Here is a 16,200-nt window from a genome sequence, read left to right on the forward strand (position 1 = left end):
ACCGACCCGGAGAACCATCCTTATGGCCCAGCCAAAACCGCCCTACAAGACTAACCAGAGCATACAGACTCTCGCAACCTGAGCAAGGAACTGCATAGAATCATTTCTGAATTCTACTCCCCGACCTGCTCTAAAACCCCCCAACCCCTATCTCCCAATCCTTATGTGACACCTTATCAGAACACTTCCACAATGACGCTATCGACAGACACTCCTCCATCATCTCTAAATTGGAACACAAGCTCCCGACCCCGGTTCAACCCCCCCCCTTCGATACAAACCACCTTTACCTTTTTCTCTTCGATCTCACACCAGGAGTTCCTCTCGCTCCTAGCTTAAAGCCACCCATCAGGCTTCCCCGCGGACCCCCTGCATGTCCACCCACCCTCCAATAACATCCGACCCTCAACCTACGCATGCAGTATTGCATGCTCGATCCTCCACTCCCTAACATCAGGAACCTTCCCTGGAAGCCTTAAAAACCTCCTACATCAAACCTTCAGTTGACCCAGAACTGCTTCATGGCTAAACGCATGGACCGCACAGCAAACGAGCAGCTTGGCCTTTCACTGAAGCCAACATCCTCCTGGACCCTGTGCAATTTGGCTTCAGACCGCTCTGAGGAAAGAACCCTCCCTAGTGTCCGTGTGAGACAACCTTAAAGGAACAGATGATGCAGAAGTCTGCGCTGCACTCATCCTTATAGACCTCTCTGCCGCCTTGGATACCAGCGATCACACCATCCTCCCACATAGGTTACACTTGTAGGAATCAAAGAAACAACCCTCTCTTGGGTCTCCTCTTTCATCTCTAATTGCTCACAAATTTTGCTCCTCCACCTGTTCACCTCCATCTCATGACCCATAACAAAAGGGGTCCCACAAGGAGCATTCCTATTGCCACTGCTCTTCAATCTATCTAAACCCTCTTGTCTGCACTCATCTGCGCACAATCTTACCTGCTACAACGCGCCTTGAAACACTTGTGTGTAGGCGCGTTATAAATGCCATATCATATATCAACTACGCAGATGATGCACAGATCATCCTTAACCCCTTAACTGCTGAGGGTGTTCCCTGCCAGTGCTGAACTCTTTTTTTTCACATTTTCTTCCCACATGTTGGCGGTCATAATGCCACCAAGGATATGATATTTTCTTTATGCCACGCTCGTACAGACAGACTCCTAGTTTGCTGTAGGGTGTGTGAGAAAATGACAAAAAGGGACTAAATGGGTGTTTTTTTTTCTTCTGAAAATGGCAATACAATAATAAGCCAAATAAGCCTTTTTTTCATTGTCAGAGCTAGGAACAAATGGTTTGCTGTTCTGAATTTTCCATTTTCTAAGCTTTCAAAAACAGGTTGATTGGAAACAAACATTTTTTTTATAAGGTTACCGTCACTTTTGTGAGGCTTTTTTTTTTTTTTTTCTTTTTCTACAATAGGGCATGCTTGGACGCAATGGAAGACTAGGGTAGGAAAGCTGAATGGGAGGACGGAAGGGCATACATTTCTGAACAGTAGACACAATTTCAAGTTTAGGAAGGGGTAGTTGTGCAGGTCAGGCAACAACTATGTAGGTAAAATTCCCATCGTGTGGGGAATCCTCAAAATCCAGTAAAAATGCTGGGGGTCTCTAAGGTGGAGGGAATTAACACATTTTTGAGAATTCTCCATAACAATCCTCTCAAGAGAACACCAGCATATGCTCTTCGAGGAGATAGCCACTCTGCTAATAAAGAACGCCATCGAAGTCATCCTGGCCAACCCGTTTACCGATTTATTCAACTTACTTCCTTGTGCCAAAAAAAAATCTAACAATGCGCCCAGTATTAGATTTGCACCCTGCAAACAAGTATGTGCAGCCCAAAAGTTCTGCATGACTACGCTACAAGAGGTAATCGCTCTACTAAAAAAAGGGGAATTACATGGCAACACTGGATATGAAAGATGCCTATTTTCATATTTCAATGTTCCCAGCGCACAGAAGATTGTTTCAAAATAGCGAACCAGCACTACCAATTCAAGGTGCTGCCGTTTGGAATAGCATCTGCTCCAAGGGTATTCAGAGGTACTGGCGGTGGTGGCAGCGCACCTATGCAGGGAGGCAATCCCAGTGTACCCTTACCTGGGCGACTGGCTCATTACAGGGGAGTCCCCCCTAATTTGCAGACAAAACATTCAAAGAACAATCAACATCCTCTTTCAATTGGGCTTCTCCATAAACGAAAAAAAAAATCAAGCCTAGTGCCAAGCACTTCCAAACAGTTCCTAGGAGCTGTCTTAAACACGCAAGTGGGGTTGGTCTTTCCGTCAGTGGAAAGAGTCCAAAACTTGTTACTGCAAATGCTACATTATCAGGCCGGCCGCCAGATAAGGGTGAGCAAAGCTATGCGTTTGCTAGGCATGATGGCATCTTGCATTTACCTGGTTCCTTGCGCGTGCGCACCTGCGACCCATGCAGTAGTGGTTGGCGAAACAATTGTCTCAGGCAAGTGGTCAGTAGAACGATCTAGTAGTTGTTTCGCCAACACTTGTACGAAATCTGCTGAAGGGGAAACTTGCTACCTTCACCACACAGCTCAGGATCTGTGGTCTTGCATGGCAGCCCAAAACCACATTAATCTGCTAGAGCTTCTGGCAGTATTCAAAGCCCTTCGGGCATTCGAATCCCATTTAAAGAACCAATCTGTGCAAGTCCTGACAGACAGCACTACAGCGATGTTTTATATCCACAAACATGGGGACACACGTTCTCCAAATCTGTCCAGGCTTGCGCAGCAAATTTGGAAATTGACACTTGAATGGAAAATGTTCCTATCGTCACAGCATGCTCTAGGGGAACTTGGCTCTCTAGCAAACTCATTGATCAGATATCCCCTACCAGAAGAACACAAGCGGCGCCTACACGAAGAAGTCGTAGAACATCTGTTCTCTATGGGGTTTCCCCACAGTAGACTTATTCGCTACAAGCGAGAGTCAATGCCCAGACTTTGTGTCCATGTTCCCCCAGCCAGGCTCCAAGGGGAACGACCTATGGATGAACTGGTCAGGGAAATTTGCTTACGCGCCACAGCACAACACTGCTCATGCGGAAGGTGGTGAACAAGATGCACAAGGAACAGATGACGCTTATCCTAGTTGCTCCTATGTGGGCAAGACAACCATGGTATCCACATCTGCGTAAACTGGCGATGTGGGATCCCATCAAACTTCCGTGCCGGTACAATCTACTCACTCAGCACGAGGGAATAACCGTGCACCCGCAACCTCACTCAATGAACTTGGCAGCATGGCTCCTGAAGTCATAGAGTTTGTACATCTTAACCTGCCGCAGAGATGCATGATATCTTAAAAGAATCAAGAAAACCAAATACTAGACACTGTTACTTTGACAAGAGGAGAAGATTCGTAATTTGGTGCCAGTCTAAACAGATCAACCCCATAGAATGTACTCCTTCCCACATCCTAACTTCTATGCTTAATTTGCTAGATGCAGGGTTAGTATTCAATTCCCTAAAGGTCCACCTGGCGGCTTTATCAGCATGCTCCACTTCCCATAATAAGGTTTAATAAGGTTTCATGGTGGAAAGTACATGTCATCAAATCATTCATGGAAGCAGTAAAGAGACTCCACCCTCCTTTTTCTAACCCACCACCAGGATGGGATCTCAATGTGGTACTCGCTAAGCTCATGGGACCCCATTTCGAGCCAATGCACAAGTCTAGTCTAAAACACCTGACTTACAAAACCGCCTTCTTCGTGGCTATCACTTCCATAAGAAGAGTGAGTGAAATACAAGCATTGTCAGCGCAGGATCCTTTCGTTGTTGTACACAAAGACAAGCTGGTTTCATGTACTCACCCTAGGTTCTCTCCTAAATTCATCTCCAAATTTCACATAAACCAGTCAATTGAGCTACCTGCTTTCTTCCAGGAACCAAACAGCTCAGCTGAGATAAAACTCCACACACTATATGTGAGGAGGGCGGTTCTCTACTATGTAGACAAGACCAGCAGATACAAAATGGCTGTTAGCAAGATTGTATGCAGTCCTCTTTGGGTGCACTACAACAACCTTGACCTCCTGGCAATAGGAACACAACCTTTGGTATAAGCCTGTACTAGACAGGTTGGTAGTGTGGTCTAGTAGCCAGGCTTATCTCAAGAGGGGTCAATGTGAGCTGTAGGGGAGTTGCACAGAGATTCACAGTGACAAGTATTCAAATAAACTCTTAACAAGGTTTCTTGATTAAGCAATTAATAATTTATCAGTCAGAAGAAGCCTTCTTCAGAAGGGAGCAATATAAAGCGACCCACAAATACACTTCAAAAATACACACTCTGTGACTTCAGTTGCTAGGGTGCTGTGGACATTAATGTATCACTGTTTACATTTAGAATAGTCTTTGGAGAAGTGTCAAAGAAAAGAGGGTTCAGAATAAAACTAGTATCCGGACAATGATTCCTAAGCAGTTAAGTACTTTCAATAACCCCCCAATGCCAAGTCGGTTAACTCTTTCCTGGAAGGAAGGCAAAACATGTAAGCAGAAGAGGAGTCATTCAGGCAGCCAGGCCAGCCAATGTTAAGTTTATCAAGAGTCAAGGTGAACTAAAAGCACTTCTTGCAGGTAAGTAGAAAGTCTTTCACAATGTTTAAAAAGGTCTTTGTAGAATAGAAGAAATCGGAGTAGGGCCACAAGCTGATTAGGCTTGTGAGGTAGAGCAGCTGATGGCAACTCTACGACTGCAACCAAGCAAGTCTCCAATGAGGATCAGTGGCTACACAACAAGAGGTACGTTTTCTCAGACTTTACAGTACCTTTTCGATTGAAGAAAAGTGCAGCAGATGGCTTCTATTCCTGGGCCTCAGTCGTGGGGACAAGAGGGAGGACATCTGGGGACTCCTGCACTGCAATGGTACAGTCACCGCTCACAACCGGTTCCTGGCTGTCAAGATGGGCTTTCCTTTCATCTGGGGTCCCGCACTCTGAGGGGGCTCAGGCTCGTGGGAGTCCAGAGGATCTTCCTGGAGCTCTTGGCCAGCTTAAAAGCAACACACATGATCTGGTGTTCCTCTCCCTGGCTATTCGGTTTCCAGAAGCAACTGCAGTGGAATTTCAACAGCTCCGAGAGGATGTCCAGGTGGCTTATTTTGGAGTAGTTTGGTCCCACCAACTCAAAGGGAGCAGTCGTTCCTTGCAGGGGTTTCTCTGTTGATACGAATTTGGAGTTTCAGCACAGCAGCAGGGCTTCACCGGGCAAACCAACGGTCCAGGAGTTGCAGCAGGCGTCCCCTACAAGTTCTTTTTCGGATTCCTTCGTCCAGTGGTCGACTCTTATGCAGGTTTCTCCCATTCATCCAGCTCAGCTGTCAGCCAACCAGCCGGCCAATCGCCTAAGAAGAGTGCATTTCTGTCTCCTAGGAGACTAATCACAGGGAGTTTCGAGCACCTCCCTCGCTTCCTGCCCCCGCCAGACACCCTGGAGCCAGAGGTGGGCTTCACTCGTGAATCCTGCCAAAGGCAAAATGAACAAAGGTACCAAACCTGGTTTGGCGCGCAGAGTAAATCTCAAGAAGGACCTTTTGACAAAGAAATGGTGAAAAAAGAAGACCAGGCCATTTTGACAAGACTGCGGCTGCGAATGCAGCCCGCGGTAAAAACGCACAATGGTAGTAAAAAGTAAACCACTGCCACCAGCCTTTATTCATCGAGGAAAGGGTAACTTAACATTTTACATGAGAAGCTAGACAAAAGGAATACGAAGTAACCCCTTCAGCACCCTATTGTAAGATAGTGTGTGCTGGGTCTATAAAGTTACAAATGTAAGTAAAGTCAATTTCACTTTACTGCTCTGGGACCAGTAGTTTATCCCAGAGAAGGTATTTAAACCTTTGGGAAATCTTAGACTTCCCTGTGTCACTGCACTGAAGGTGCTGTGCGACTCAATGTAAAAGATGATCCCTATGGAGTTTGTCAGACTCCACAACCAAAAGAAACACAGATCAAAATCCATTAAAATACATCAGCTAATGGGGGGGGGGGGGAGGGTCTCGCTCTCTCGGGTTAAAAATTCAAGTCCTCAAAATCCAGCAAAGTTGCTGGGGGTCTCTACTTTATAGAGGAATTAGTACATTTTGGAGAATTCTCCCTAACAATGGCTATTCAGTCAGGAGATTAAAATCAAAGTCCAGAGTCCTGCAAAAGTGCTCAGGGTCTCTCAGGTTAAAGGGAATTGGCACAGAAATTGAACATTCTCACTAACGGGCACACCATAACAAACTATTATCCCCCCCCCAAGCCCCCTTCCCTCCAGGCCCCTCTTCCACTGCTCAGACTTTCGTTGCAGGGAGACCATGACTAATGAGACCAGCCAATCTCATTGGACCAAGAAAAAGAACACTGCAGTCAAAACCCATCCAAGCATACGGTATGAATACATTGCACCACGTCTGTGGACAGAAGCCACAGGCACGGCCACCCATTCATGCACCGCAGAATGCAGCTAGGACTATGCCATTCCGGTCTAGCAAAACACTTAACCATCCACACTAAAACCCCTGACATACCTCAACACTGTTACCATTAGTGTACAGCGACAACCAATGAAAATAAATTTGGTCTAGCTGGGCACACCTCAAATCTTCAGCACTAGCACTCTCTATTCTAAACCACCAACGGCACCTGCCCACGTGTCTGACCTCCGGACTGCTTACCCGAGCCTAGCCAGCTCACCTACCGAAGTCCTAACCTGGCAAAAATGCACACCAGCATCTTTTAATTGAACTCTTAGAACCTCCTACATATGGGTTGTGGTCACAGAGGGTGTTCCAACCACAAAGCGCATTGCGGTCATACAAATGGGGAATGGGCGCTATGTAAATGAAGAATACAATACAATACAATACAGTACAATGCAGGGAATCCTATTCAGTGCTTGCATGTAGGTTATAAAGAAGTGTTGATTCCAAAGACGGACCTGATTTTGTTCATTGCTCATCTTCCTCTTATGACTTGATACTGCAATTTCTGATAGTTGAAAAGGAATGTACTTTCACATGCTACTGTCTTTATTCCATTTTTTAAAACATTTTGCATTGTTTGCTGACACTGTTTTACCAAACTGAAATGATCCAGAACCACTTACTGTGTTTGCATCATAGGTATTTGAAATGTCATTGTTTTCACCATGGTGAAAACGACCACAGTGAAATCCTCATGATGCAAATGTCAATGGCTAAAATTGCTGGATGGAAACATGGGAAACTCTGAATAGATGTGTAGGTTACAAGAGCAAGCATGAAATCAACATGCATTTTTAACATAATCTGCTCCAAATCTGCAGCAATGCCACCTCTTTAAGGCACTTCTCAGAATGTAATACACCACTGGCTACTTACTAGCAAGTAAACCTTTTAATCCTTCACAGTAAATGCATTGAGTACTCTACACACAACTTGTGCCCATCCTCTAAAAAAAAAACTGTCCCATCAACCACCATACCTTGCAATAGAATCCACATTCCTGCAGATGCCACTGGGTTACATTCTGGGCTTAGCTCGGTAAAACGATCTACAACAGTAGGCTCTTCTCCTGGGTGTGCACCTTGTCCCTTTGCAGTCTCCCAGACTGGACTCTACTTTAAAGGTAGGATTTGGTGATGAAGTGGGTGCCTGCTTTGTGTGGAAAGTGGAGGCAGATCATACGCTAGTCTTCGTGGAAGGCCAGACCTGTCCTGACGGTGGTCTTCCAGATGCAGTCTTGTGATGCACGTCATTGCTAGCATGGCTGTTTTGGATAACTCATTCTCTGGGTGCATTGATCCCTTATTCTGAATATCGATGTTCAGTTTTTCTCCCTAAAATCCACACTATTCCTTCCTTTCCGGTCAAGACATCTTTGATCTTACTGGCAAAATTCAGGAAATACTTGACAGAGCAGGCTTCTGTGGTTTTGTCATGAACATTAAGTGGGTCTGATGACATTGTGGCTACCATTTTGAGTTTGTTCAGCTTCTATTTCTTTTGTTGTGAGTCTCGAATATGGTGGACAACTCATTAAATTTGGATAGTTGTAATATACATAAAAATCTAACATTTGTCATATTAAGGTTCTGAGATAAGATTCTTATCAAACGCCATTATTCTTCAAATTTAGTTCTTATTTGGTGAGGCAGAAAAAATGTTTACTTGGTAAAAATTTAAGGCTAACCATGTATTAATGCACAGAATATTTTTATTTTTATTTCAGGAGGTTGTTCATCTACCATTGGATTTTTTGAAACGACTTTGTTTGAAGGTCCAGGCAGAAAGACCAGGTGAGAGCCTGCTCCAGATCTTTTTAGCCCTCTTTGTTCACTTCATTACTAAACTTACCTGACTTGTTAATATGGGCCTGGGTTTTCTACTAGATTGACTAAGGAATTGCTGAGAAAGGTACAAGCAAAAACCATTCACAGATTACCTTCAGTGTAGGTGCTAACGGGGACATTTCACCAAAAAAATGTAAAGGGCATCTAAAGATCCATTCTACTCCGGAACTGTAGTTCTCACAAGGTTAGCCAGAGGAAGTTAAAAGGGGAGCCCCTTGGGCAACCCAGCAGCAATAGGCACTTATTGCCAAACCGTTGTCAAGTAAGTTAACTTTTAAAAGACACTATTGAGAGCCCTAAAAAGGACACCCATAAAAAGAGTAAAAGATTCGGTTAGTATGGAAAAAGATTCCCACTCAGGGGTATAAGGAAAAATAATCCACCAGTAAAATCAAAATGTTCTTGGGTTGACACAGGTCAGGAAGATTTGTCATTATTATAAAAATCTTACCTAACATATGCAGAGACGTTTTTATGGGAGGACATAAGGGGCACTTGCCCAGGGCCCCCATCTTGGAGAGGGCCCCACAAGGCTGCCTGATCTAAAGAAGTAAGAGTCCTTTGTTCACCAGACCTAAATAGCACATATCAGGATATTTTATGGCATGGTGCTGAGGCTCTAAATCTATTGCCTGTCTCTTTTGGCAAGTACATTCTGCCTCGATCAATTCATCATGTAATGCTTTCTGTGTTCACTGTGGTATATATAGATTGTGTTTTCCTTGCGGCACAACTCCTGTAGCATTCTTTCCTTCCTGTGGGAATTATGTTGGTCATGTGCAGTAGCCAAATTTGAAATGCATATTGGTAAATTGAGTGCCCCAATGGTTCAGAAGTTAGCTCAGTGGGTTAAGCACTCATTGCAGAGATGTGTTCCTATGCAAGATTAGAATAGCACATTCCTGTAAGGCTGACTGAGCCTTTCCTATGTCTGAAATGTATGAACCTGTCTGGGTATGTACTTGGTCTTGCAGCAAAACCGGTGCCATTATCAGCAATGCACCTGCACCAGATAGGGGTTGCTATAAAAACGGACATATGATCCTTATGGTAAAGGTATAGAAATTGGTTTGTTCAGATGGGGTGTTGTAAAATGTAGGCAATCGCTTCCAACAATGAGCATAAACTGTTAGTCCAAGAGATGAATAAGTATCCAAATTTGGAACCAAAGCATTCATGCTTGTATCCTGGCTTTGCCAGCAGACAGTACAACGATCCTGGTCAAATCATCTAATGTCTCGTACATTGCTGTACTGTCTTCTGTGAAGTTTGCCTCCTTTCATGCTGGTGGCATTGGCAAGCCCATTACTTGATCTTTCTTCTTATGTAGGCCATTTGAGTGGAAGGGGTGGTAGACAGAAGGGAGCGGATTGGTGCAGGACTCGTGAAAGCATATTTTAAAGTCTGCTCATTGGACACAAAAAACGATTTGCATTTTTGTAAAAGTCAATGGTTTTTCTGCATGTTCATAAATGACGATAAAGATTTTCCATAATAACTTACTAGAAAGTCTTAATTCTATTAAAGACACAGAGGAGAGCATTATGCTTCTCTTTCTTTATTAAATGGGCTCTTTGAGCCCAACCTGATATCACTGGATCCACGGGAGTACTGGTGGCTATGGCTTCTTCTGCCAAGTCCATCATTTTAGCTAGCAGACTGACATCCAACACTTTGTCTTGGCAAGATTTCCAAGCGCGGTCAATGCCCTTTCTTGGGTCCTTGACCTTCTTACCCAAGAAGGTAATCATCTTGGAGTCTAGCTTCGGTGTCAGGGCTATCTTATTGGGAATTCCCAGTCGTGGGCATTCAGCTCTGAGTCTCGCACGGAGTTCTTTATTTAAAGGCTTGCGCAGCCTGTCTTTAATATACTCTGTCGTTTTTAGGGATGGCTCCCAGTCGGAGGATCTGGGATGCACTAAGTCTTCTGGTGAAAACATCTCCTTAGAAGAAGGCGGATTGTTGACTGTTCCTTAGGGACGGGGCCTGCCGCGATCCCTGAAGTAGAGGGCTGTGACCCTATTGTTTGTGTGTCTTCATTGGAAGATGTGGGAGACAGAGTGTTGTAATCATAACTTTCTTGATCAAAGCCCTGTTGATATCCCTCCGGGCTAGAGGGTCTAGTGCCCCTGTTTTCTTCCTCGGGGTGAGAGGGTCCGTGAGCGGAAGGGGTCTCCTTCCTATTCAAAAAGGCCTTTTTCAGCCTGGAGAAGGCATCAAAGGGCAGCAGTGGCGGGTTCTGGCTGGCTCGGTGGGGGCTAGGGGGGGGGGGGGTCATAGAGTCTTTACTCAGTCGAGCCGGAATACATCCCCCATCTGAAAGGTGCTTTCTTTTCTGTGTCTTTTTTCTCGGAAGGGAGCTCTCCTGCAGTTGCTCCTCCATGGAGTCCAGTTGCTGCTGAATGGGCAGGAGCATTTCTGATACAGCTCTCTTGATGCTGGATTCCACAGAGCACAGCACCTTTTCCAGGCTGTTTGCCATCGCCACTTCATCGATATCGTGTCTTCCTCATATTCAGGCCAATCCTGGTCCTGAGTGAAGTACTGTGCTGCCATGATGTAAGGTTGCACCTTTCTATACTCCCCCCTTTTTTTTTTTTTTTTTTTTAAACCTTACAAATGTATGTATATATATTGAATATATACTCTTCTTTTCTTTTTTTTTTCCTTCTTTTTTTTTAACGCTATTGCAGGCACAGGACTGCCTTCTCTCAGTCCCGCAGTATAGAGTGAGCCTTAAGCTCTTACTTGATAGTGGTATAATAAGTCTGTCTCCCACTTTCTTTATGCTTTCTCTTTATTTCATTTTTCTTTTGTTTTTATTCACTCGAAAACCAGTGGCATGGAGACAAGAAAACAGCTCCTGTCGATAGCAAAATTCGTTATAAAACGTAACGAAAATCGCGCTCGCGAGCGTCAGAAAGCTGAAAAGAGCACCTGGAAAGCAGGCACTCCCTCTGGTGGCTGCGGGAGGAAACCGCGGTCATGCCGAACCTCCAGCTGCTGTTTCCCCGGGCTCTGCCGCATTAGGCGAGTCGGGGAAACAGATGGAGCATGCCGGTGGGGGCTAGTGAAAGCGGGCCCCCGCAGTAGCGAACAAACAGTTGTATGAAAGCCTAAATACTAAAATAATACTGCAGCGTACTCTCCGACGCCAGCAGGAAGTGGCTGACGTCGGAGAGAGAAAGTCGCAGAGCAGATGAGTGACACTTCCTAACTGAAAGGGAAGAAATATAATACGGTGGCTCGCGTACAAGCGCTATATACGAAGCAGAGCTATAGTAAGACCAATATAAATATTACGCTAAAATGGTAACAATAGCAACGGGCAGATATAAACAGAATTGAGTATGATGTGCTTATCTCTTGCTGTGAGCAGCAAAGAAAGAGGAAGTGCATCATACTCAAGGCTGTTTATGTGGGGGACTTGGCCTGTCATTGGAGGATATTGGTCACATGTGGCTGATCTTATGCTGAGCATCCTGCAGTCTCCTGGGAAATGTAGTTTACATCTTTCTTTAGACTTTCAGGACATTCTACGTCGCTTCATTGTTAAGTTCATTGTTCTGTATATTTTTTCTGTTTTTAAAAAGAAAAGAAATATCTTGCTGCTGAGCGCTTCCTTAATTATTTAATAAAGAAAGAGAAGCATAATGGGAGCCTCCGGTCTTGACACAGAATTTCACAAGCCAGTGTTTTAGTACTATGTAAATCTTTAAATCTTTACAATACAAAAGACAAACCCAGACTGAATCTGTTAAATCAAACTGATTGGTATGCTGGTACATATATACTTCTCTTGATGGAGAGAATGAAGCTAGAATCATTCTGTATTACACCCTGCTATATTTTGTTTTGAAAAAAGTGTCATATTTGGTAATGTGATTGGTCTACTTTCCAAGTCAGTTTTATAAAATTAGATTAATTACCAGTTCTTACCATAAACTAAAATGAAGTGTTCAAATGCAGAAATTGCAGAGTTGGCACAAATCCCAGATTCACCCCTTAACCAGTGTGTGTAATGCTGGGCATCTAATTTAATCTTGTATTGCCTACCCTCGCAAATTGCCAGTCCCTAAACCTTTCAAAATGGTATAAGCCGTTCAGAGAGATTTCCTTCTCAGCGTATGATCTTCAAAACCGCTTGACTCATGGTTTCACTGGCTATAGTGTTGCTTCCACTAAAATAGTGAGCATTGATATGTTGCACACCACAGGCACTTTATTAGTTTGATCTCTAATGGCAACACTATTTGAAAACCATGTCCCAATTATAATCTCAGTCTGTCTGGATACAGACACCTTCCTGATAGCATCTAATCTGCATCTGCTATCCATGCTATGGTATGTGTTACTTTCTCCTTCTTCCCAATTGGTCTCCTGTATCCATTCTTGAGCATGTTTGCGTTCTGTTAGGCAGCAAATGTGAGTTCTCTGTCTATTCTGGGTTACATTTACCTTTTACATACAGTCCTGTATTAATACTACAGGCTGCATACCTTCCTGGATTTTATTGCTAAAAAGGGTAAGGGGACTTCAAGGGAGTAAACATCCTTATTTTAAATGCTGAGAGGCAGCATATCAATCTATGGGTTCCGATTGTGGCGGGGGGGGGGGGGGGCAGATATTCTTGATCACTTAATTCCTTTGGTTTGGTGGAGGTGGGCCCCAAAGATGTCCATGCCCAGGGCCCCAAAAGTACTTAAGATGGCCCTGAACATATGGTAGTATATACTTGCTAGTGTGCAAAGTTGGTAGAACCCACAATAGCTCTCACTTGTGGTTCTAGTGTAAGTCTACAGTCCTGCATAAACAATTAATAATTTATCAGTCAGTTATAAAGTCTTCTACAGAAGGGAGCAATAGACTAGTAACACACAAATATACTTCAATAATGTACACTGAGTTTCGAAGGCATTGTGTCCTCCGACGTATTCCTTATCTTTGATAATATGTTTCCAGCTTGCTGGCCTCGGAAATGTTTTCTGTAGTGGGCGCTGCGTGTCGACATCCGCCGAGTCGATGTCCCTCGACGGCCACCGTATCGGCACCGACGTCACCATGCCCATAAATAGCCACACGCTGCGTCCGTTGCTCAGTTCCGTTTTTCCGCGCTTCGTGGGGCCTGGGAACGTCGTTGCTCAGTCCAGTCAGGATAACCCTCTATTTCGAATGGATTGTGTCCTCCCACGTATTCCTCATCTTAGATATATCCTTACCTTCAGCTTTGCTGCTTCGGAAATGTTTTCTCTCTCCACCAGAGGGCGCTCCACTCGAGGCGACGGCATCGGTGTCCCTCGGCGGCATCCGTCGAGTGTCGACGTCATCCGTAGTATAAATGCCTCGAGCGCGCCCGTTGGCCTCAGTTCCGTTTTTCCGTTAGCTTTGCTTCGGAATAAAATGGCGCTTCAGTCTTAAGCGATTATGTCGTCTTCCTCGAACCCATCTAGTCCAAAAACGGGGTTTAAGAAGTGTCTAAGGTGCGGCAGAAAAACGTCGCTGACCGACCCTCACCGTAACTGCCTCTGGTGTCTCGGGTCCGAACATCGGATAGATGACTGCGGTTCGTGCCAATCCATGACCCACAAGGCCTTGAAAGAAAGATGCGGTAAACTGGCGGTGGGGGAGGAATCCTCGAAGTTTTCTTCGAGAGGGAAGAAAGACTTGGCTGAGTCTTCGGCAAAACACCATAAAAAATCACGATCGAGGAGTAGATCAAGGAAGTCCTCTTCTTCTTCGTCCAAAAAGACGAAAAAGAGACGACACCGATCGCCCTCTTCTTCCTCCTCGACTTCGGAGGAAGTTATTACTTGTCCAACTAAACACTACTCCCCTAAAGTGGGAAGCATTTAGAGAGTCAATGATGAACATTTTTGAGAACGCGGCCCAGACCCCCTCAAAAATGTCTGTTGAAGGTCATGCCTCTAGTCACAAAAGTGACAGAGGAAGGTCTAAAACTAAGAAGTCCGACAAGAAATTGTCGAGGGTGTCTTCTAGGGACTCTTCCCAGACACCTAAAAAGCTAGACTCTACGAAAAAGACTTTCGACGTCGATAAGTCATTAAAGACTTCGACGAAAACATCTTCGAAGCCTCTGTCGAAGGCTGTCGAGTATAAAGGGTCGACGACCCAACAGAAAAAAGTCACGTTGAATATTTTATTGACGACCTCGAAGATTTCTTCGATGGTGTCGAGTATTTCGAAGACTACTTCGACAACATCGACTGCCTCAAAGATTCCTTCAACGCCATTTGTAGTGCCTTCGAAAACATCGAAGAATACCTCGACAACATCGAAGGTAACGGCCACGACTTCAACGGCATCGACACTTCTGTCAACGTCGACACCAGGGTTGAAACATATTCCTGAAAAAATATTTCACCCTGAAAACAGACATGATTTTTTCCATACTATGTCATCTGTATATGGAGAAATGTCATCAGAAAATGAAGAATATGAAGAACAAGATGAACCTGAGGTTACATCAGCAGGGGTAAAATATGGGACAAGATTAATTCCAGAGGAATTAATAAATCCTCAATCAAAAATGCAGGATTTGTATGAATGTTTACAGTCTGCAAGTGTAATACACCTCTCCTGAATACGAATTTGAGAGACCAGATCCAGCAGAACATGCTGATCTGGGCTACAGAAAACTCATGAATAGAGTAACAGAGTTTATGGGATGGGGTAATAATGCACCTGTATACCAGGATGATGGCATGACAGATATTTTGTCAGGAGGTCCTCAAGCAGACCCCATACTTCCTTTTCATATTGTCCTACAAAGGAGAGTAAATGCTGCTTGGGAAAGACCGGAATCTAGTCCAGCAGTAAATAAAAAAAAATGTGGCAAAATACAGACTTTGTAACTCTGACCCAGAGTATTTGAGTAAACATCCTTCTCCTGAGAGTCTGGTAGTTCAGGCAGCCACATCAACAAAAAATGCGGAATACCCCACTATTCCCCCTGATAGGGATGACAAGAAAATAGATATTGTTCGAAAAAGATCTTTACATCAGGGAGCATGGCTCGGAAGTCTACCAATGTATCTTGTACATTGGCTAGATTTAATTATACTCTGTGGGACTGCATGTCAGCGGCAGCGCAACACATCCCGGAAGGAGAGGAACGTGATGGTTTCCTATCCATAATTAAGGAAGGTAAGGAGGCTTCGGGAGAATGCCTTCAAGCAGGTTTGGACACTGCTGACAGAATCAGCAGGTCCATGGCGTCTAGCACAGTGCTACGCAGATTTGCGTGGCTAAGGAAGTCGGGTTTTGCACCAGATGTTCAATCTAGACTCCTTAACATGCCATTTGATGGCTCGAGGTTGTTTGGCAGCAAGGCGGATGAAAGTTTGGAGAAGCTGCAGACCTCCAAGGCAGCGGCAAAGTCACTTAGTGCCGCTATACGACAACCTCAGCAAAGCCCCTACACAGGCTCATCTTCCTGGAGGGGTCGTCCCTTTCATATTTACTCCTCATTTGGGAGAGGGAGGGGACAGGCCAATCAAAGGGGGCAAAGAAAATTTCCTGGGGGCGAGGATGAGGCGGTAGATCTGCCCCAGCAGCAGCATTTGTCCCTTCAGCCGCTGCTGGAGCTGCCGCAAAACCACTCTGAGGTTTTGACTCTCAAAACCCCAGTGGGAGGCAGGATCTCACAGCATCTGAAAGAATGGCAGAGCATTACTTCAGATGTTTGGGCAATGGAAACAGTATCCCAAGGTTACCCACCGGAATACAACTCTACCAAAAATCCAGACCCGCTCCTGTTGCAGGAAGTTTTAACCCTGCTACAGAAAGGTGCAATAGAACATGTACCTGT

At 44.7% G+C, this 16,200-nt stretch overlaps 1 protein-coding gene across 2 annotated transcripts in view; it reads left to right on the top strand.

Annotated features, from left to right (window-relative positions):
- The window catches only part of IPPK (inositol-pentakisphosphate 2-kinase), a 322,707-nt gene that overhangs the window by 94,093 nt on the left and 212,414 nt on the right, over window positions 1-16,200 (top strand). For both annotated transcript variants that reach the window (XM_069643864.1, XM_069643865.1), the window contains one exon: window positions 8,252-8,318. In XM_069643864.1, coding sequence (XP_069499965.1) covers window positions 8,252-8,318 — 67 coding nt within the window. The remainder of the gene's footprint in view (window positions 1-8,251; window positions 8,319-16,200) is intronic.

Source organism: Ambystoma mexicanum, chromosome 2p (genome assembly GCF_040938575.1).
Source record: "Ambystoma mexicanum isolate Mex_15411 chromosome 2p, UKY_AmexF1_1, whole genome shotgun sequence".
Lineage (NCBI taxonomy): Eukaryota > Metazoa > Chordata > Amphibia > Caudata > Ambystomatidae > Ambystoma > Ambystoma mexicanum.